Genomic DNA, 22,768 nt, shown 5'->3' on the forward strand with positions numbered 1-22,768 from the left:
TGCCTATGTGTCCGAGTCCCCCCATTCTCTCCATGCCCGTGTTCCTCATCCCTTCTATGATCGTGCCTCTACGTTCCCCCATATCCGTCCTCCTCCGTCCCTGTCTCCACTTTTCCTCCATGTCTGTGTCCCTACATCCTCTCCACGAGCAGGGACCCCACTACCCCCTGTCCCTGTTCCCATCAAAACCCTTGTCCTGTCCATGTCCGAATCTCCGTTCCCGTGTCCCCCCATGTCTCCACGTTCCCTATAGGTTCGTGTCCTTACTTCCTCCCTGAGCCTCCAGGTACCCCCGTGTCCGCGTCCTCAGGTCCCCCAGAAAGGCACGTGGAGCCGCGGCAATGGAAGCAGTTCCTTTATTCTGCCCCAGGCAGCTGCGGTCATAAGCACACGGGGAATCCACTGATGGCATCCGTGCTCTGCATGATCATGTCCGCCAGCAGAAAGCAGAAGCCTGGCGGGAAGGGAACGGAGGGCGGGTGGAGGCGGGTGAGTCCTAGGGCGGATGGCCGGGAGGGCCCCGGGGACTGGGGTTTGGGGCTCCAAGGGCGTTTCTGTTGGGTCCGCGGGAGCCCAGCGTGGAGTGTGTTCGGGAGTCCCTGGGAGGTCACTGGGGGGTTGCCTGGGAGGACAGCTGAGGAGTCTCTGCAGGGAGGGGGGGTCCTCGGGGCAGTCTCCTCTCCACCCTCTTCCGTTATCCAGGTTACCCGCGAGAACAGAGAAGGGTAAAGCCAGCCACCCCGAAAAATAGGACCAGGAGAAGAAGACGTCGTTTTTCCGTGCATTCTTCACTGTGTAGCCTGTCATGGCGATCAGCAGCAGCAGACCTGGACCCCACCCACCCGCCAGGTGAGGGTGGCCAGCGGGCTGCACCCAGGCCCCACCCTGACCGCGCCCACCGCACCAGACCACGCCCTTCTTGCCCGCACTCCCGTTCCTGCTCTACTCCATCTCCCGGGCCCCGCCCCTGACCCCTCTTCTTTAGCTCCTCCCCCTCGAGGCCTGGTCCCCCCCGAACCTCCCCCCACCCCGCCCCGGGTCTCTGGCTCTTTTCCTGGTGCCTCTAGTCGCGCGCGACCCCTTGGCCCCTACCTCCTCCAGCTACCAGGCCCACCCTATGCCATCTCACCGCAGAGGAAGAAGATGGCACTCGTGGTCCGGCCCCGCGAGCCGCCCTCCTGGCACCGAATCCGCAGCCCCATCACCAAGCCCACGATGCTGCAGCCCGCCGCCAGCACCATGCACGCCCCGGTCACCGCCGGCATGGCTGGGGAGAGAGGGCCGCATCAACCCCGCTGGCGCCGCTCCTGGCCACCACCCCTGTCCGCCGGCTCCGAGCTGGGAGCAGAGTCAGGGTTTTGCATGGGGACTTGGAAGTTACATCGTGAGCGGCGGTTAGGGTTGCAACAGGGAGGCAGGTTCCCGAGTTGGGGTTCCTGGTGGCCTGGTCACAGAGGGGCAGCCGGATCTCAGGCTGAAGTGGAAGGGCTGGGGGCGGGGGCACCGCAGGATGTGCCGGGCTGTGGTGTCAGGAGACGGGGCCAGCTGTGGTCAGGGCTGGGGGGCTGTCTGTCCAGTAGGGTGGGGGGAGGGTCTGACAGCTGGGCGGCCGGGCCTCACTCTGGCAGGGGATGTTGGAGCAGGCGCCCCTGCTACACTCCTGCCACAGGCCAGTGTGGCCCCCAGAGTAGCGGATCCAGTAGTTGGTGGCCATGGACAGAATGGTGAGGATGTTGGCAAAGGAGCCCAGCAAGGTGCCCCCGCTTTGAAGGCTCCGCTTCACCCCCATGCCAGGGAGGCTGCTGCCGAGGACCACAAATGCAGGACTGGCCAACCCTCCTCCCACCCCCACGTCCCTGAGACCCCCTCCTGCATGTCCCTCCACGTCCCAGATGGCTACCCCTGCACCCCTGCCTGGTGCCCCTACCTCTGGGATCACCCCCCTCAGGCCCCTCCCAGACCCAAGACCACCTGCCCCCTCAGGCATCACTGCTTAGGAACCTCTGCCTTACAGAGATGTCCATCCCCCAGTGGACATGGCTTTGGCCTGTCCCTTGCCTTCCCCACCACACACCCACCTAAATGACTCACCCACAGCTCCCAGGGCTTCTCAGACAGAGCCCAGAGGGTGGGGGAAGGGAGACTGGGTCTTTGTGAGGTAGCAGGAGTTCCAGAACCCCCTTTCTAGTGGCCATTTAAAGAGATAACCACCCACCCACCCATACACACACACACACACACACACACACACACACACACACAGAAGCAGCTCTTCTGGCAAACTGACAGCTCAGAGTCAGATGGCAAGTCTGGGGGACCCTGAGGGCCATGACATGGTAGCCCATATCCTTCTAGAAGCTGCTCTTCCCTTGACCCCACAAGCTGTCCTGGTCCCCAGCTCTCTGTGCCCTCCCGGGCCCCCATGCAGCCTCCGGCCCCTCCTCCCCCCTGCACTTCTCAAGGCCGGCTCTCCTGGAGAACTCCATTCTGCATCTTCTTACCAGGTGAGCTCCAGTGACCACTGATGCTCTGAGAGCATCCCAAACTGCATCTCCAGCCCAAGTCCTCACCTGCTTCTGACCATCTCCCAGACCCTGACACTCAACCACATCCCCACTGATCTCAGCATCTTCCACCAAACCAGGGAGGACACCGTCATCCCATCCGGTTAGTTGGACCACACCCCTGGGCACTATCCTTGCCCTCTTCTTGCCCCTCACCCTACAAAGCCCTTGGATCCCTGAGTCCAGTTCCTCCCACCCCCTGAAACTTTCTGGCTCCTTTCCTCCTTTCCCTCTCATGCCCTGGCCCCAGGGCACCCTTGTCCTATCTCATGTCCCACCTGTTGGATTGACAAGCTCTTCTCTCCCCTTCAAGCCTCCCCCATGGGCCCCAGAAGGAGCTTTCTGGCACCCAGACCAGACGCTGTCCCTCCCCTGCTCACACCCTTAGCTCCCCATCACCCTCAAGAGACGGTCAACTGCTGGGCTAGAGGCGCTGCCTCTTACCCGCCTCTCCATCCTGATTTCCCCTCACCCTCACACTCTACAGTGGACCACAAAGCACTATTCTCCACCCTCTGAGAGCCCCCAGCCTCTCCACGCCTTCACCTTAGGGTCCCTCTGCCTGCATTACCTTCCCTCGGCCCTGGAGAAGTTCCTAAACACCGTCTCCCCAGAAAGCTCACCTCCACACCGCACCCCTCCTCCAGACACAGCCAGTCTTCCTGCCATTACCCGCCCTGGGCTCTGCCTGCCCCCACCGGACTTGGAGCCCCTGGCAGGCAGGGCCTGATCTGACTCACCTCAGCATCCCCAGTGGGAGGCCCAGTAGAAAGGAAAGCCAGCTGAAAGAGTGAATTTGTTCTTTTTCTTTCTTTTTTTTTTTTTTTTTGGCTGCACCCCGCGGCTTGCGGGTTCTTAGTTCCCTGACCAGGGATTGAACCCGTGTCCCTGCAGTGGAAGCACGGATTCTTAACCTCTGGACCACCAGGGAAGTCCCAAGAGTGAATTTATTAATGAAATGAGCAAGGCACACTAAGGGTGAAGGGAAGGGTGACAAAATCAGAAGGAACAAAAGAAAAGAGCTAAAGGGAGAAAGACAAAGGGAAGAAAAGAGATAAAGGATGGAGAGACAAGGGCCCTGGGGCCATGCCCGAGCCCACACTGGTTCCCACTCTGGTGGGAGCATCTCTAGGGCAGGGAAGTAGCAGGATTGACTCCTCTCTGGGTGCCCAGGGTCATCCGCCGTGGAGCTGCAGTGTCGTCGGCTTCTGTTGTGGCAGCATTAACCTCGGAATAACCAGATCCCAGCAAATTTTTGTTGAATGAATGAAGACACAAAGGAAAGAGCTTGCAGACGCTGAGAGTCAGGGCAGGAAGGAGAGCCAGCCATTTTCATGGTTCCTGATGATGCCTTCAGAGAATGGAGTGCCAAAGCCATCCTGTGGTTTACATGGCCTCATAGCCAGGCCGGTGGGCCCTGTAGTGAGCTCCCAGACTCAGGCCACCTGGGTTGGCAGAGAGAAGTTAGACCCTTGCTCTTGCCCCGCTCCCTCAGAGCCCCCAGCTGGGCCCCTATCCACCCCTGGCACTCCCCAGGGCAGCGGTCACCTGCACAGAGAAAGAGGACAGTTGAAACCCAGCCCAGGTAGAAGGACCAGGAGAAGAAGGACTGGATCTGGGGGTGTCCAGGCTGCTTCCACCGCTCGATAGTGTAGACCACCATGGCCACTAGCAGGGAGAGGGCTGGGGAAGGAGACAAGAGGCATGGCTCAGGCCCTCCGCAAAAACTCACCAGGGCCCAGCGCCCCAAGCGCAGCCCGGAGTCCTTACCTGCGGCAAAGGCCATGAAGGTCGAGACAATGGGGCCGCGTCCAGGGTCAGACAGTGAAGGGATGCAGGACATGACCAGAAAGCTCACAGAGATCAGGCCCCAAAGGACAGCCAGAATGCAGAAACTCTGTGTCACGTGGATATAGCCTGCTCAGAGACGGGACCGCTGAGTGCCCGTCCCCTCAGGCCCTTCCCCACCCCAAGAGAGACTGCTCCCCCTTACCTTCTACTGAGCCCCAATCTCCCCTTGGCCAGAGGCCCGAGTGAGACAAGGAGCTGGGCCCCTCGGCCACAAACCAGAAATTCGTGCTCAGAGCCACCAAGAGAGACAACAGGCCCAGGGAGCTAGTGAGCAGGGCCAGGGACCGGCAGGGCTCCATGGGGGCGAAGGCCGCGTTTCTGGGTCCTGGGTGATGAAGAGCCTGGTGATCCAGATTCCTGGGTCTCTGAGAGAGGAGGAAGCTATGCCCCCCGGACTCCTGGGAGAGTCAAGCAGTTGGGGCAGCTGGGGGACCTGTGGTCCTTCAGATCAGACTAATTTGGTCTCACCCAGTTCCTGGCAGCTGACTCTCGTCACACATCCTCCCTTCCCAGCTTGCATCGGCACCCACCCGCCACCCCTTGAGGTTCTCCTCACAGTATATGGTGGGGGGGAGGGCCCTGGAGGTGTCACATTGTCAGTGGTTTGGGTGGGTGGAATGTGCCTCTCCAGAAGGTTCTACACCTCCTGCCCTTGGAGCCCTCCACACCAGAGGGGGCTTCCTGTAAGAGGTGAGAGAGAGGCTTGGGGGGCCCAGAGGTGGGGTGTGGTGAGTGAGGCCAGGGTGTCAGTTAAATGAGAGGGGGAGGTGTAGCCAGAGGGGACAGTTGGGGGATGCATCATTCTTTCCTGTGGGTTCTGCAACCTTCCGTTCTGGCAGACGGGGGCCCCAATTCTAGGGTCTCCATAAAAGGAGGGGGAAGGAGGCTAGAATGCTTGGGACTGAAGGAGGAAGCTGCTAGGAAGCCTAGACTCCAGGTCCTGAGCGTGGGGACACAGACTCCCAGCTCCTTACTTGGAGCTTATGCCCAGGGCAGGTAAACAGCGATCGCAATTTTGAAAGTTTGTGGAGGGAAGACGTGCCCACATCCTCATCTGTTACATGAGTTCACAGTTAGTGCTGTTTCGGGCAAGGCCTTCAGTCTGTGCTGAAGCCTTCAGCAACAGGCTCTGGGTTTCTGTGGTCGGGGAGCAGGAGTTGGGGGTCAAGGATGTCAGTGCAGGACTTTCTGGCCCTTCCCCCACAGCAGCATCAGGTCCTGGGCCCCACCTCAAATAGAAGGTGAAGGTGCCACAGCCCAGGTAGAAGGCCCAGACAAACTTGACCTCTGTGAAGCAGGAATGACCTGGAAGAGGACCTCTGTCCCACAGATGAACTGAGCTAACAGTCCCAGGACAGCTGGCGAAGGGGAGAACCAGAGGGACCCAGGAGGCTGGGTCCTCTTCCTTGGTTGGAGACTCCAGTTTGCAGGCCCCCGTCCCTCACCCAGATCCTCACCAGTGGGGTAACTGGCCACTCCTGAGAACATGCTCATGAGGACAGGCTCCCAGAAGGGGATCCAGGTCCTGAGCAGCTGGGGTGCCATCCCCAAAATGGTGCTGGACGTGGCTCCTGTGATTAGCACCGGGACAAGCTTCAGGAAGTCTCAGCCGAGGGCATGTGGTGATCACATGCACAGAACCCATCTGAGATCTTTTATTCTCTCTCTCTCTCTCTTTTCTTCTCTCTCTCTCTTTTTCTTTTTTGGCCTCACTGCATGGCTTGTGGGATCTTAGTTCCCCAACCAGGGATTGATCCTGGGCCCTCGGCAGTGAAAGCACGGAGTCCTAGCCACTGGGCTGCCAGGGAATTCTCCCCATCTGAGATCTTGACGCCATCCCAAACCCAACACCATCCTGACGCAGGCAGCTCCAATCCCATCCTTAGCCCCATCCCTACCCTCCAACCCAACCCCATTCTCATTCCCAACAACAAATTCAATCCCATCCTTTTATTTATTTATTTTATTTATGTGTGTGTGTGTGTGTGTGTGTGTGTGTGCGCGCGCGCCACACCGCATGGCTTGCGGGATCTTAGTTCCCTGACCAGGGATCGAACCCCAGCCCCAGCAGTGAAAGCACTGAGTCCTAACCACTGGGAAGCCAGGGAATTCCCTCAGTCCCATCTTTAACCCCAGTTCCAATTCCAAACTCCAGCTCCAACCCCAAATTCAACCCATCCCAATCCCCAAGCTCAATTCCATTGTTAACCCCAGTTCCAACCTATCCCAAACCCAAACCTAACCCCATTCTCATTCCCAAACCCAACTCTAATCTCAATCCCATCCCCAACCCCAAACACAACCCATTCCTTAACCCCAACTCCATCCCTGAATTTAACCCCATCCCTGTCCTCTCACCTAACCCCATTCTTATTCCCAAACTGAACTCCAAACTCAACCCCATCCCCAAACCCAAACCCATCCTCACCCAGACACTTAACCCTCTCCTCACATCCATCCCCACACCAGATGGCATTTCCAGTCTCAACTCCAGCCCCAGTCCCACCCCCACTTCCTTCTTCATACCTCTCCCCCACCCTGTAATTCTTACCTCAATCCCACCACACCCCCTCCATTTTTTATCTTCATCCGAACTCCAGGTCCAAGCCACTGGAGGACTGAGAGCAGAGGGGGGACATGATTTGAATCATGTTTTAATAAAAATTCCTTTAAAAGTCTAAAAACAATAAATGCCGGGGAGGGTGTGGAGAAAAGGGAACCCTCCTACACTGTTGGCGGGTATGTAAATTGGTACAACCACTATGGAGAGCAGTATGGAGGTTCCTTAAAAAACTAAAAGTATGGGGCTTCCCTGGTGGCGCAGTGGTTGACAGTCCGCCTGCCGATGCAGGGGACATGGGTACATGCCCCAGTCCGGGAAGATCCCACATGCCGCGGAGCGGCTGGGCCTGTGAGCCATGGCCGCTGAGCCTGCGTGTCTGGAGCCTGTGCTCCGCAACGGGAGAGGCCACAACAGTGAGAGGCCCGCGTACCGCAAAAAAAAAAAAAAAAAAAAAAAAGAACTAAAAGTATGGACTTCCCTGGTGGAGCAGTGGTTAAGAATCTGTCTGCCCATGCAGGGGACGCGGGTTCGAGCCCTGGTCTGGGAACATCCCACATGCCGCAGAGCAACAAAACACGTGCACCACAACTACCGAGCCTGCACTCTAGAGCCCGCAAGCCGCAACTACTGAGCCTGTGTGCCACAACTACTGAAGCCCACATGCCTGGAGCCTGTGATCCGCAACAAGAGAAGCCACGGCAATAAGAAGCCTGCGCACCGAACAAAGAGTAGCCCCACCCCCCGCTGCAACTAGAGAAAAGCCCACGCACAGCAAGGAAGACCCAATGCCAAAATAAATAAATTAATGTATTAATTAAAAATAAATAAATTAATTAATTTTTAAAAATTAAAAATAGAACTACCATATGATCTAGCAATCCCACTCCTGGGTATATATCTGGAGAAAACCATAATTTGAAAATATACATGCACCCCAATGTTCATTGCAGCACTATTTACAATAGCCAAGACATGGAAGCAACCTAAATGTCCATCAGCGGAGGAATGGACAAAGAAGATGTGGTACATATATACAATAGAATATTATTCAGCCATAAAAAAGAATGGAATAATGCCATTTGCAGCAACATGGATAAACCTAGCGATTATCACACTAAGTGAAGTAAGTCAGACAGAGAAAGACAAATATGATATCACGTATATGTGGAATCTAAAAAAGATACAAATGAACTTATTTAGAAAAGAGAAACAGACTCACAGACTTTGAAAACAAACTTATGGTTACCAAAGGGGAAATGTGGGGTGGAGGGATAAATTAGGAATTTGGAATTAATGTACACACACTACTATATATAAAATAGATCATCAAAAAGGACGTACTGTACAGCACAGGGAACTCAATATTCTGTAATAACCTATATGGGGAAAGAATCTGAAAAAGAATGAATATATGTATATGTATAACTGAATCACTTAGCTGTACACCTGAAACTAACAGAACATTGTAAATCAACTATACTCCAATATAAAATAAAAATTAAATTAAAAAAGAAAAAATGAAAAAAATATCCTTTAGATACTGTGTAGAGAATGGACTGCAGGGGCAGGGATTGGGTGGGGTGTGGGTAAGGGTTGAGGCTGAGCTGGTTAGAAGTCTGTGGCAATAAGCCAGGTGAGACATGATGGTGGCTTGGATCAGGGGGTAACCATGGTTGAGCAAGAAGGGGTCAAATTCCGAATACTTTTTTTTTTTTTTTTTTTTTGCGGTACGCGGGCCTCTCACTGTTGTGGCCTCTCCCGTTGCAGAGCACAGGCTCCGGACGTGCGGGCTCAGCGGCCATGGCTCACGGGTCTAGCCGCTCCGCGGCATGTGGGATCTTCCCGAACCGGGGCACGAACCCGTGTCCCCTGCATCAGCAGGCGGACTCTCAACCACTGTGCCACCAGGGAAGCCCCCGAATACATTTTTAAGGCAGAGCCAACACGATTTGCTGATGAATCAGATGTGAGATGTAACAGAAGGAAAGCTATGGAGGGTGAGCCCAATGTTTTTGGCTTGAGCAGCTAGATAAAAATGGACTTGTCATTTACTAAGTTGGGGGAGACCATGGGAGGAGCAGATGTGGGATGTGAGGGAGGTCAGGAGCTCAACTTCAGATATGTGAGAACTGAGATGCCTCTTCTTTTCAGGTGGAAATGTTGAGTAAGTAGTTGGAGGTATGAGTCTGAAGTTATAACATCATTATTATTGCTAGGGTCAGCCCCTATACATATGATTCCTGGAATAAGTCTCAGTAAATATTTCTACTTAAATAGGCCTCAATAAATTATAATTAGAGAAGAAGGCTTCAGTTGCTATTATTACTAGAGGAAGCCTCTATAAATATAATATTTTTATTATTTGAGGAGGTCCCAATAAATATTTCTAGGGACTAAGCTTCTATTAATATAACAGTTCCTAGCATAGACTGTAATAAATATTCTTATTATTGGAATCAGCCTCCCTAAATGGTCTTATTATTTCATGATAAGCTTTAGTAAATCTCACGGCAGTTGGCATGAGTTTGTTGAATGAACGAATGAATGAGTGAATGAAGAGAAGATCAAGGTCACAAATGACGGGTGAAGAGGCAGGTGCAGGACGAGGTGCAGGTCAGAGTTCTGGTGCTTCTCCTTGGACGGGTCCAGCCAGGGAGGGGCCGGGAGGTTGGGAGGGCCAACTGGAGATGGCGCGAGTGGGCAAGGAGGTTGTTTCTCCACAGTTGGTTTTTTTTTTTTTTTTTTTGGCTGCGCTGGGCAGCATGTGGGATCTGAGTTCCCAGGCTGAATTCGCTCAGTGGCGTTTTGGAGGGGCTCCGAGGAGCTCAGGTTGTCTCAGCACAGAAGGAATTCAGTGAGAGGCAAAGTGATGAGATAAGAAGCGATTTATTAGATTATTAGAATAGGATGCTTGTGAGGCTTACAAGTGGGTGGACGAGAGGGTAACTCCCCAAGAACTTAGCGGGCTACAGTTTTATAATCAAAGGAAAAGTGGGGAGGCGGAGAAGACCACCTTCTTTCTCATTCTTGAGTAGTCGTCATGCTTCCATCATCAGCTCCGCCTCCAGGTTGGGCAGGGGAGTTTTTTTGTCCCTACACGGTCAAGCCAGGACTGTCACAGCACTATGGAAAAACTATTTCAGGTTTCAGTACAATGAGGTTCTTTCACTTTGAAATGTCACCTTTCCATAAATTATTGTGTTTTATGTGTGCAGAGAGCATGTCATGGGGGTTATTAACTTACTGAGCTCACTGGACAGGATGTGGGTCTCATGCCACCACTGTTTCATTGTCTTGGGGCGTGTCTCAGGCTTCTGTTGCATGGTTTTGTTGCTAAGCGAACCTGCTTGGTTTTGTGGTTAAGCAAACCTGCTTTCTTAAGTGATCATTAACTTACAGGGGTCTCCCATACTTTTTCTTTACTTACAATCCCCTAGTGTAAGTAAATCCCCTATTTAACTAATCCCCTATTTAATTACCTACTTTGTCCCTTTATTCTGACCCTATCATGACCAGGGATAGAACCCACGCCCCTTGCATTGGGAGTGTGGAGTCTAACCACTGGACCACCGGGGAAGTTCCACAGATCTTTTCATTTATCGTACTAACCTACTGTGATATTATGTTTTATAATAAATATATATTGGGTCTTTGTCCCCACTTCTGGCATAGAGGTCCTAAAACTCTTGGAATTTCCTAAGTTGTGACAGCAAGGGGAACCAACCACATGATTAGAGGGTCAGAAATGGCAGTCCCACCCCTTGACCTCCTGGGAGGGGAGAGAAGTTGGAGATTGAGTTCAACCACCAATGGCCAATGATTTAATCCATCATAACTATGTAATGAAGTCTCCAGAAAAACCCAGAAGGAGAGGATTCAGAGAGCTTCCGGGCTGGTGAACACGTGCTTTCTGGGGGAGAGTGACCTACTTGGAGAGAGCATGGAAGCTCCACACCTCTTCTCACTTACCTTGACCAGTGCATCTCTTCCATCTGGCTGTTTTTTGTTTTTGTTTTGTTTTTGTTTTTGTTTTTGTTTTGCAATACACGGGCCTCTCACTGTTGTGGCCTCTCCCATTGCAGAGCACAGGCTCTGGACGCGCAGGCTCAGCGGCCATGGCTCATGGGCCCAGCCGCTCTGTGGCATGTGGGATCCTCCCGGCCCGGGGCACGAACCCGTGTCCCCTGCATCGGCAGGCGGACTCTCAACCACTGTGCCACCAGGGAAGCCCCATCTGGCTGTTTTGAGTTATATCCTTTTATAAAAAACTGGTGATCTAGTAAGTAAAATGTTTCCCTGAGTTCTGTGAGCTGCTCTAGCAAATTAATGGAACCCAAGGAGGGGGCTCTTGGGACCTCTAGTCTATTGCTGGTTGGCCAGAAGCACGTGACAACCTGGGCTTATGACTGGCATCTGGAGTGGGAGGCCGTCTTCTAGGGCTGTGTCGTTAACTTCTGTGATCTGACACTTTCTCTAGGTAGATCGCGTCAGAACTGAGTTACTCGCTTGGTGGTGTGGGGAAAAAACACACCCATCAGAATTGGACCCACACATTAGTTTCCTAGCAGTTGAACCCAGGGACTTCCCTGACGGTCCAGTGGTTAGGACTCCGCACTTCCACTGCAGGGGGCCCAGGTTCGATCCTTAGTGGGAGAACTAAGATCCCACACGTCGAGGGGTGCAGCCAAAAAAAAAAAAAAAAAAATGGTGAACCTAGTAGGGTGGGGACTGGGGACTGTGCACTTTATCTCTGTGCCCATCCCTCCTACAGGAACTGAGCAGGCGGGCCTACTATAATGCCACCACCCCTCCCCCATTCACCACACTTCACCCCTCTTTCTCTCCACCCGAGCCTCTCAGGGACCACACTTCAGTAGTTTCCGTCAGTTTTATTAGACTCCAAAAAGCCTCTCTAATGGATATTCCATTTCTCTAACAACCCCCCTGGTGGCTGCGGCCTTGGGTCTCCTCAGCTGCCTCCACCAGGCCCTAGGAACCAGGATTTCAGGCCTCTAGACCCTCCCCCTCCTCTTCAGTGACCTGACTTTGACGTCCAGATGAAGTCGGGGCACACATTTGGGTTCAGCGGGGAGTGGACAGGCGCCGACATTCGTTCATCCGGTAGGCACACATGTAGAAAATTCCTGCGAGAGAAGAGATCCCGGTTGACCCCGCCCAGCCCCCCATCAGCCCTCCCAGCCCCTGCTCCCAGCCCAAGACACCGACACAGCATTCCCTTTCTCCCTGGTGTCCGCAGGGCTTGGAGTCTGCCTTCTGGTTCAGTGCCGGGGGCGCCTGTGTGGGACACACCCCCCCATCATCTCACCCTCTTGAGTGTTGCCCACAGTGCCACAGACACTGGCCTTTCCACCCCCAAACCCAGTACCTGCAAAGAAGGTCATGAGCAGGGCTACCCAGCCCAGGATGTAGGACCAGGAAAAGCGCCAGTCCCCGAAGCGGCGACCGAGGAAGCTGACAGTGACTCCAGTGTAAATGGCCAAGGCCAGCAGGACGAAAAAGGCTGGAGAGAGAGGTCGGGGTGGGGGGTGGGGGGAATGGGGATGGGGGCGGGTTTGGGGATGGGGGTGGGAATGAATAAATTGAGAAGGGGGTATGGGTGCAGGTAGGGATAAGGGTGAGGATGGGGGTTGAGTTGAAAGTGGGAGTAAAAATTAATGAGGTGTAGGGTTCGGGTGGGAATGGTGTGGGGTTGTGTTGTGTCGTAAAGAATCTGACTGGTCTTTGTCTCTGGTTCCCGGGAGGGAAACTCTAAATCCTTGGAATTTTCTGAGTACTAGGAGTGTCTTTGTTGTTCTTGGATCACACCTGAGTTTATGTTGATGATCAGAGATGACTCAGGGATAGGAGCTGGTCAAGAGAAAGACCAGCCTTGGGAATAGAGGGTTGGGGCTTTGAGCCGCTTGGGATCAGTCTAACCTCTGGGGAGGAAAAGGGAGCTGGAGATTGAGTTCAATCACATGGCCAGTGATTCATGCCCTTGTAATGAAACTCCAGTAGAAATGCTGGATGCTGACGCTCACCGGAGCTCCCTGTTTGGTGAATGCATGGATGCGCTGGGGGGCGGGGGTGCTGACGAGCCCTAACTCTGCAGGGAGAGTGCATGGAAACTCCATGTTCAGGACCCCTCTCCGGCTTCACGCTATGCATCTCTTTAGTTGGCTGGTCTTGAGTTGTACTCTTTACGATAAAGCTGTAAGTATTATGCTTTCCTGAGTTCTGTGAGTTATTCTAGCACATTTCTGAACCTGAGCAGGTCCTGGGAACCCCTGAATCTGTAGCCGATTGGTCAAAAGTACAGGTGAGCTGGGGACCCCACTTGCAGCTGAAGTAGGGGCAGTCTGGTTGGGAACCGCGCCTTTAAACCTGTGGGGTTTGATGCCAACTCCGGGGGTCAGTGCCAGAATTGAATGGCCGTACACAGAGCTGGTGTCAGAACTGACTGGCATTAGAAAGAGTCCTGAAGTTGTCGCTGAAGGTGGAGGGGGGATTTGGGTGAGGGTGGAGCGGAGTGAGGAGCAGTGGGGAATGAAAGTGGTGTGGGGGGTGGAGCTGGAGAGGGAGCTGGGAGAGGGGCAGGTGTGGGGGGCGAGTCACTCACTGGAGGCGAAAAACACGATGCCCGCCGAGAAGGGCCGGGAGAAGCGGGTGAAGGCGGGCTGCTGAGCGAACGCCATGATGCCCATGATGATGCCGGAGGTGGCACACAGGGAGGACAGGATCATGAAGGCCCGGGTGGCATTCCAGTATGCTGTGGGAGCACCCCACGGTCACTCCTGTGCCTTCCTTGCCCTCAGTGGTGAAGGCTGCTACCTCTGAGGGCAGGAATGCCTCACCCCTCTCTGTATTCCTGACCTAGCTCCTCCTTCACCTCTCTGAAAAACCCCTCCTCTTCACCTGGCAGACTCCTATTCATCCTGCAAAGCCCGGCTCCCAAATCCCCTCCTCTGGGAAGCATCCCTTCACCCCTTAGGCACCATCCTCACTCCCTGCTCTGGGCTGAGACTCTCTTTGCCTGTTTCCCTCTCCAGCCTGATGGCTCCCTGAGGACAGGGACCTGGTTGATTCTACACCACAGACACCAGCAGAGGTTTGATGTGCACATGGGCCTGGAGAAATGTTTGTTCAATGAATGAATGAGTGAATGAATGCCCATTTCCCATATCCTCCTGCTACTCACTCTCTATCCTCTCTCCCATGCTCCCTTTCCCTTCCTTCATACCACTTACCCATATTTGGAAATGTCCCATTAATTTATTTCTAAGTTGTTTATGATGTCTATCTCTCTCCACTGAGTTCTCAGCTCTGTGAGGGCAAGGGCCTGGCTTTCTCAGTCACTGCTGTATCCCCAGCACCTAGTGCCTGGCACTAGGTGTTCAAGAAACATGTTGAATGAATGCAGATGCCCTGGGAACACGCATCATGATCTCATCTTCCATTTGGCAATGGTCAAGTATGTGCCAGGCTCTCTTCCCATGTATGATCCTGTTTATTCTTTCCAAGAGCCCTACGCTCTAAGTAATATTTTCATGCCCATTTTTCAAGCGAAGGAATGGAGGCTCAGAGAGGTGAAGTGATTTGCCCAAGGTCCCATAATTAGCAGAGGGACTGGAGTTGAAAGCCAACCTCCACGCCCTCAGTCTTAACTGCTTTGTTATTCTGTCTCTCGGAGTGCCCGTGACAATTATCACCCCGGGCAGAACTGGGATCCTGGCACTGAAAAAGCCTTAGATCTTTGCAAAATGCAGTCTTTTGTCTTGTGGAAGTCTAGGGGAGACCAATGCCTGGATACTTCTCCACGGATGTTGTTATGGGTTGCGGGGTTGCGTTGTGTCTCCCCTTTCAAGTTCATATGTTGAAGTTCTAACTGTTCCCCCCTCGTCCCACTGCCTCGGAATATGACCTTATTTGGAAATAGGGTCTTTGCAGATGTAAGTAGTTAAGATGAGGTCATACCAGAGTAGAGTGGATTTCTAATCCAATATGATTGGTGTCCTCATAAAATGGGGAAATTTGGAGACAGGCACACACCCAGGGGAACATCACGTAAAGATGAAGGCAGAGATGGGCTGGTGCATTTACAAGCCAAGGAATACCAAAGATTGCCAGGCAACCACCAGAAGCTAAGAGAGAGGCAGGGAACAGATTCTTCCTCACAGCCCTCAGAAGGAACCAACCTTGCAGAGACCTTGATTTTGGACTTCTGGCCTCCAGATCTGTGAGGCAATAGATTTCTGTTAAGCCACTCAGTTTGTGGTACTTTGTTATGGCAGCCTTAGAAAACGAATACACATGCCTCTGGGTATTTAAAAGTCTGGAGGACTTATGGGGGATGTTATAGCCTATTTCTTTCCCATGGTTGGGCTAATGCCGGAGTGGAAAACACAAATGCCTCTGAGGCTTGGCTGCAGCTGTGAATAAAGGCAGGAGACAGCAGGCTGCATGGGAAACATGTATGTCCCATGTACCAACTATCAATTATCAGCTTCATCTTTAGATAAAACCTTCCCTATTCAAATCACAATGTGGTTTCTGTCTCCTGAGGGGACCCTGACTGGTGTACCCCATTTGAAGGGGGCATTTGCTGCTCATACCCAGCTGACCGTGGGCCTGGAAAAGACAGGCAAACCTGGATTATTCAAAAAGAGCTGCAAGTCCAGATTTAATGTAAAATCTTCAGATTTTTTAAATACTGGTAATGACTTTGGAAACTTAAAAAATGCTATGCATACATGTCTTGGGTTGGGTTTGGCCTCTGGGAAGCAGGCTCAGGACTGCTGCTCTAATTTTGGTGATCGGATTACGTCAGCTATGCAGTGGATGAACAAATTAAACCTGCTGTTTGGACAAATACCCAAGAATCAATCGGGGTGAGGTATGTCCCTGAGGCTCTCAGTCTTGTGGTCATGAAGATACCAAATGAAGTTGAGGACCTCCATCCAGCCTCTCTCTCTCCCATCCCCGGCAGAGGGAACTCAGAGTGCCTGGTGGTGTTCCCAGTCTGAAGCAGGAGGAATGGTAGAAGTGTGACAAGGGAGACAGCCAGAAATGAAAAGGATGCACGAAGTAAGCCAGATGGGGCTCTGAGACTGGTAGCCCAGGGCAAACCTTTCCACTTCTCCCTGCCTCAATTTATCCCTCCAGCAAATGGGCAGGTTTGGTGAGATGGGGTGAAATCTGCCACAAGCCTGTCATATCACAGAGCTTAGTGAGGGTTGGCTCCTCCTCCCAACACCCCCCCCACAGAAGAACTGACTTTTTGAGGTCAAGTATCATGTCTTAATTCATAGACACAACGGAACAGCCCTCTTAGTGTTGTTGGGACACCGAAGGGAGTTAATCCAGGCAAAGCGCTTAGAATAGCACGTAGGACACAGTAACAATACCTGCCAGTTATTGTTATTATTATTATTACTACACTATTATTGGATACAGATAATATAGAACATGTGATATACTATATATTATTAATATATTATATAATGTATATTGTATAATATATATTATGTAATATACTATACATCTCTCTTTCCCTATATATGCATGTATATACATTTGACCCTTGAACAGCACAGGTTTGAACTGCGCAGGTCCACTTACATGAGAATTTTTTTCAATAAATACATACATTACTACACTATCCGCGGTTGGTTTAATCTGCAGATGCAGAACCGCGGATACGGAACCGCGGATACGGAGGGCCGACTACATGACTGGAGCATCCAGAGGCTTTGGTATCCACGGCGGGTCCTAGAACCAACTCTCTGTGGCTACTGAGGGACTGAGGGAAGACTGTACATATATACAAATATATATGTATGTGGAAAGAGACACATAGAGGTACAAAGTATATTATAATAATATGTATTATATAATATAGATTGCAGGAATCCTATACTGTAAGTACTATGTTTATCTCCATTTTTACAATATATAATGTAATATATACACGTATATATCTCTATACACATATACATACACACACAGATATACACATACACATATGTATTACATGGCTTTGCTCACAGCAAGAATTAAAAAGTACCTCATCCAGTATTAGCAAACTTAGGGTCTGTATTGCTTCTGTATCCTTCGGGTATCTAATATAGCTCTTGACACCTAGTAGCTATTTAGAAAATGCTCTTCTGATAGCCCCAGCCCCAACTGCTTTACCTGACCTCTATTTCATGCCAGGAATGTCACCGCTCTACTTAACCTCTAAACCGGTACATCCTGTAATTGTACTAGAAAAAACGACTGGAATCCCAGGTCTGCCCCTTCCACGCTCAATGACCTTGGGCTGGACGCTTTCCCTCTCTGAGCCACAAGGTTCTCCATCTGCAAAACAGGTGGCCTTTCCACTGTAAGGTTCTGCCCTGCGTGAGGCTCTGATCCCAGGCACAACCCAGACCCCGCCCCGGAGCCTCACCGATGCTCTCCGTCTGCAGGTAGCACTTGCTGCCCAGGCAATATCGCCACAGGCCCTGGTGGGCGAAGGCCCCCGACAGCCGGTACTGCATCCAGTGGTCTGTCGCCGTGGCCACCACCAGGAGGATGGTCCCCACCCAGGCGCAGAAGAGGCCACCACCCATGAAGCTGTACATGGTGGTCTGTGGGTAAGGGGAGAGACGGGGTCAGGAGCTGGATTCCCATGTCCTGGGGGAGGAGAAGCTGGGGCCCTAGACTTCCAGATCCTAGGTGAGGAGGGAGCTGGGGGGCTGGGACATTAGGTCCCAATGAGAGGAAGGAACTGGGCACCTGGATCCCTGGGTCTGGGGGGCAGAGGGAGCTCGGGATCTGGACGCCTGAGTCTGGGGGAGGAGAGGCTGAGAACCTAGACCCTTGGGTCCTGGTGGGGAGAAAGGGGCTGGGGGCCGAGACTTCCAGGTCCTAAGCCAGGAAGGGGCTGGCCACTGGGACACCAAGTCTTTGGGGGATGGAGGGGGCCGGGGTCCTGGACTCCCAGGTTCAAGGTGAGGAGGGGGCTAGGGCTAGGACCCCACCAAGTCCCTGCGAGAGAAAGGAGGCCTGGCCGCCTAGATTTAGGGGGAGGAGGGGCCCATGGCTCCCACGCCTGGTCCCTACCTGAGGGGCAGAGCCTGCCCTGAATCCTCCGTCGGCCTCGGCCCCTCTGTGCAGACTGAGCCCAGTCGGGTCACTGGCCTCTCTGCTCCCAGGGTCTCCCAAATCCCTTAAGCCTCCCCATACAATGGCCCCATGGCCCAGCAGCTTCCAGCAGGCAGAAGTGCAGTGGTGGCAGACGCCCTAGATGGAATTCGCTGAAGCAGGAATCCAGGCCCTCCCTCCCCGCAGCCCCTGGTCCCACCGGCCTCTCTCTGTGACCCTCCCAGCCACCCTAGCACCCTTTCACAGGCCTCGTTCCACGGCACCCTCGGGGTTAGCCCAAGCTGTGTAAGCACATACACAGACACAAGACATAGGGACACTCAGCCATTTATTGTTCAACCCGGCCCCGCTCCCCCAAAGGCAGGAAATGGGGTGGAGCTGCAGGTGTCTGGATATGTTGGGCCAATGGGGTTCTTTGCAGGTGGGGTCCCAGGGCATGTCACGTTTGGGGCTGGGACAGGAAGGAGGTTGAGGGCGAGGCGGGGCTGGCTGGGGTTGAAGACAGGGCTGGAGTGCAGGAGAAATCAAGGATGAGGATTGGTTGGCCTTTAGGTAGATGGGAATGAGGATGGGTCAGGGCAGAGATGGAGAGTGGAATGGGGGTGAATGGCTGGGGGATGTGGGATTCAGTGTGGCCGTGGGATGGGGCTGGCAGAGGCAGGTGGGAATGGCTTTGGGGTTAGGAATGGGCCTGGGCATGGCTGGAGGAGCCCTGGGCATTGAGTGTGAGGTAAGCGTTGTCGCTGTAGTTGGGAACAGTGTCAGAAATGGGAAGAGGCTTGGGTTTGGGCATGAGGTTCGGGGTTGTCTCCCTGGCTTGGGATCCTATGTCAGGTCTGGGTTTCACCAGGGGACTCGCAGGACCCCCTCCTGAGGCTGTGGTTTGGGAGGAAGAGGGATGGGAGCAGGATGTTTCTTGAGTATCTCTGGCAGGGCTGAGGTCACCCTGGGCCCCAGGAACACCCTCGTGGTGACCCTCAAGGGCCCCCTCCGGAGTCCAGCGTGCAGGGTCCTCAGGGTCCTAGTACTCGGCCTCCCAGTCCTCAGCAGGCGGCGTCTCCAAGGGCGGCTCCGGACCCTGCGCGTCCTTCTTCCCATCCTGGGCTGGTGGCGTTGGTGACGGCAGCGTCACCAGTGGGGTCTTGGGGCCAGCCCCAGGGCTCCCCACCCAGCCCCTCTCTGCCTGCTCAGCTCTCCCAAGTCCCCATTGCCGCTGGCCCTGACCCCGGCCTGGCCTGCGTCGGACATCCCAGCCCCCGCGTCCCCTGGGCGGCCTCTTGGCGGTGCCCGGCTGGGTGCAGCGCGCCTGGGGGGCACAGGGGCAGGAGGGCAAGGACTGCTGAAGCGTGTAGGCTCCCATCAGGGCGCTGTGCAGGAGGTAGGAGAGGGCATCCAGACGGATGGGGACAGTGACAGAGGCCAGGCTCTCGGGGAGCCCCAGGTGGGCTGGATCTGGGGTGCCCAGGAGAGAAGGGAACAGGGCTGGGAAAGGTGTAGGCGGCCACGACTCAGTCCCTGGGGACGGCAGGTTGTTCCTAGAATGACAAAAGGACGGGTCAGTGGGTCTCCCCATCTGCATATGCCTTCCCTACTGCAGCCTTTCTGCTTCCGGGCTTCTCCCAAGAGTCCATGTCTCCCCATCCTCAGGACTGAGCTTGCCTCTGACTTCCGGGCCCCTTTCTCTCTCTGTTTCTTCCCGTTTTCTTTACAGACAGACAGACAGCTCTGCCAGAGCTTCAGCATCCCACAGAACGCGGTTCCCATTCCAGGCTGCCTCCCTCGCGGTGTGTTTGGGCAAATCATTTTCCCATTCCGAACCTTACTTTTTCATACCAAGAGATAGCTTCTGGTGGTATCAAAGGTGCCTATTAAAGGGCTGGGTCTGGGAAGTGTTCAATAAATGTGGACAATTATTATTTCTCCAGCCCTACGGCTGTGTCTGGCATCTTCAATTCTCCTGGTTCCTTCTCGAAATTTCTCTGTTCCACAAATATATTTCTAGCTCTCTCCCTATTTCTAAGCATCTCGCTCAACTCTCTCTGTCACCGAGATCGTCGAAGATTCTGTTTCTGTGTGATGATACCCAAGACTTTTTTTTTTTTTTTTCCTGATACCCTCTGGGTCTGTTCAACTCTCTGATTTTCGCTATCCTCCCTCTTTCTGGGTCTTTGTGCTCCCCGCGGGAAGTCTTGCGTCTCTCACCCCTCTGGCCCAGTCCCTTCCTTTTGCTGTTCCATCTTCACCGGGGTCTTTCAAGTCTTTTCTAGCACCTTCGCCTCTATTTCTCCACGGCCCAGCGAGGGGAGAAGCGTCTGGAAGAAGATGGGTGGGACTTTGTCAGAAAGGGGGCGTGGTTTGCGGGGCGTGCGGAGCCGCAGGAGAGCGTGCAGGGCTGAGTTCGCGGGGTTCCGGTCCGTCAACCCCACGTATCTCAGGTCGCAGACCCCGCCTGCCGGAGACCCAGGAGCCGGGCGCCCGAGCCCGCTCCTCCCTCAGACCCAGGAGTCCAGGCCCCCAGCCCCTCCCCGCTTAGACGCAGGAGTCCAGGCCCCCAGCCCCTCACCCCTTAGACGCAGGAGTCCAGGCCCCCAGCCCCTCACCCCTCAGACGTAGGAGTCCCCGCCCCCAGCCCCTCACCCCTCAGACGCAGGAGTCCCCGCCCCCAGCCCCTCCTCCCTCAGACCCAGGAGTCCCCGCCCCCTCCTCTCTCTCCACCTGTATTCCTGGGCCGTGTCCTGGTGTTCTTTAGGACTAAAGGGCATTTAGGGAAATCTGGACATTGGGTACTCCCGGGGCAGAGGGGTTAGTAGATGGACTGGCAACCTTAGAGGCTGGATTTCACTCTAAGCTCTGTCTGCGACTTAACTTTGTGAGCTTAAGCCCTTCTAGTCTCTGTGCTTTTGAGAAACAGGGCTAATATTACCTTCTAGGATCTCGTGAGGTTTAAAGGATGTATTACGTGTGTAAAATAGTCAACACATGATCTGGACCACAATAAGTCTCAACCAATGAGAGTTTCTTATTGTTATTGCTGGTGGTCGTGGTAGTATTTTGTTGAGAAGCAATAGTCATTCTCATATCTATTTATTTAAGAAATATTATTCAGTGCCTGCTATATGCTACGCTCCAGGTTGGGGGCCGGGGATTTAGCCCGGGACAAAATACGTGCACGCTAATGAAACTTTACACGTTGGGAGAGAAACACACAAGACACAATACATTTCCTATAGGCAGGAGGGCTGTGAAGGTGTAAAGACAGGACAAGTGATATAGAGGCACAGGGCGCAGAGGGTTATTTTTTATTTTTTGGCCACGCCACCGGGCATGTGGGATCTTAGCTCCCCGACCAGGGATGGAACCTGCGTTCCCCTGCAGTGGAAGCTCAGAGTCTTAACCACTGGACTTCCAGGGAAGTCCCCCATGGGCTTATTTTAGATAAGATGGTTAGAGAAGGATACTGTGGGATGGAGCCAGCTGACCTGGGAGTTGATTATTCCCAGTGGAGGGAAAAGCAGGTGCAAAGGTCCCTCAGGGTGAAACAAACATAGTGTTTGAGGGACTGGGAAGCAATAAGCTAGGAGGAGAGGGACAGGTCTATTTTTAAAATATATGTATATTTAAAACTTTGGAATACCTTCATATTTACAGAAAAGTTACAAAGATAACTTTGTAACTCACCCCGATTCCCCTCTTGCTATCTTCTTACATTATCGTGGAACATTTGTCACAACTAAGAAACCAACATGACTCTTAAGACTCTTCACTAAACTCCAGACTTGATTTGGATTTTGCCAGTTTTTACCCGAATGTCCTCTTTTTTCTGTTCCAGAATCCAAGGCAGGATCCCACTGAGCCATCACATCCCCTCAGTCGCCTCTGTTCTGCAGCAGTCTCTCAGTCTTTCCTTGTTTTTCACAACTTTGACGGCTTTGAGGACTACTGGGCAGTTTCTTCTTTTTAACAAACTAGAGGTCTATTTTAATGAATAATTCCAATTTATTTAGTCTTCATTTCACAGAGGTTCAAACTGTGCCTCGGAGAGGCTAAGTAAGTTACTCAAGGTCACGGAGCTCGTCAGTAGCACAACTGGGATTTGAACCCTGGCTCCAGAGTCTGTGCTTAATGGAGACACAAGTCAGAGCCAGACTGTATAGTACCTTCTAGGCTGACTTTGGAATTTTTTTTTTTTTAATTCTGGAACACTGAGATGAATTTGAACATTTGTAAGCAGAAGTGTGACATAATTTATGTTTTAAGAAGAGCACTGTGCCTGCAGTTTGGAGAGTGGATTGTGGTGGAACGCAAGAGTGGAAGCAGGAAGCCTAGGGAGAATGCTGCCATCCTCCAGGCATGGGTGGTGACGGCTCCAAGGAGGGTGGGGGTAGTGGGGATGGGAAGATATGAATAGATTTAAGATGTGTTTTGGAGGGAGAACCATCAGGATTTGCTGCAGGGCTGCTGGACATGAGTAATGGGGAATCAAGGATGATGCAAAAAGTTCTCAACCTGAGCGGCGCCTTTGAATATGAATTTTCTTACAAGAAGTTCACAACATCCCACTTTAAGGATGAGAAATCCGAGACTAGCTTTCGAGTTCTGTGCTGGATGATGCTGGTGACGCCGAGATGACGCAGAACCGGTACCT

The 22,768-nt window shown here is 53.0% G+C and overlaps 4 protein-coding genes across 5 annotated transcripts; all 4 read right to left on the reverse strand.

Annotated features, from left to right (window-relative positions):
- Window positions 1-344: 344 nt before the first annotated feature.
- Window positions 345-1,789, reverse strand: CLDND2 (claudin domain containing 2; the record flags this gene model as incomplete). The annotated part of the gene is made up of 4 exons (XM_079723858.1): window positions 345-454; window positions 708-827; window positions 1,130-1,267; window positions 1,621-1,789. The coding sequence occupies 4 exons, from the start codon at window positions 1,787-1,789 to the stop codon at window positions 381-383; spliced, it is 501 nt and encodes a 166-aa protein (XP_079579984.1). The 3' UTR covers window positions 345-380.
- Window positions 1,790-3,950: 2,161 nt separating this feature from the next.
- NKG7 (natural killer cell granule protein 7) lies at window positions 3,951-4,714 on the reverse strand (the record flags this gene model as incomplete). Its single annotated transcript, XM_079724008.1, has 4 exons — window positions 3,951-4,009; window positions 4,113-4,247; window positions 4,335-4,481; window positions 4,558-4,714. 4 exons carry the CDS (start codon window positions 4,712-4,714, stop codon window positions 3,951-3,953), a joined length of 498 nt encoding a protein of 165 aa, XP_079580134.1.
- Window positions 4,715-12,060: 7,346 nt separating this feature from the next.
- On the reverse strand, window positions 12,061-17,600 carry LIM2 (lens intrinsic membrane protein 2; the record flags this gene model as incomplete). Of its 2 annotated transcripts, none has more annotated exons than XM_079723938.1 (4): window positions 12,061-12,122; window positions 12,365-12,499; window positions 13,598-13,747; window positions 17,426-17,600. In XM_079723938.1, 4 exons carry the CDS (start codon window positions 17,598-17,600, stop codon window positions 12,061-12,063), a joined length of 522 nt encoding a protein of 173 aa, XP_079580064.1. The 2 variants fall into 2 exon arrangements, with proteins under 2 accessions (XP_079580064.1, XP_079580063.1); XM_079723937.1 differs by having other exon boundaries at window positions 17,291-17,600.
- A 1,544-nt stretch (window positions 17,601-19,144) lies between these two features.
- LOC307067138 (piRNA-mediated silencing protein C19orf84) lies at window positions 19,145-20,360 on the reverse strand (the record flags this gene model as incomplete). Its single annotated transcript, XM_079724454.1, has 2 exons — window positions 19,145-19,658; window positions 20,326-20,360. 2 exons carry the CDS (start codon window positions 20,358-20,360, stop codon window positions 19,145-19,147), a joined length of 549 nt encoding a protein of 182 aa, XP_079580580.1.
- Window positions 20,361-22,768: the final 2,408 nt, after the last annotated feature.

The sequence above is a fragment of the Hyperoodon ampullatus genome (genome assembly GCF_949752795.1).
Source record: "Hyperoodon ampullatus genome assembly, chromosome: 18".
Taxonomy (NCBI): Eukaryota; Metazoa; Chordata; class Mammalia; order Artiodactyla; family Ziphiidae; genus Hyperoodon; species Hyperoodon ampullatus.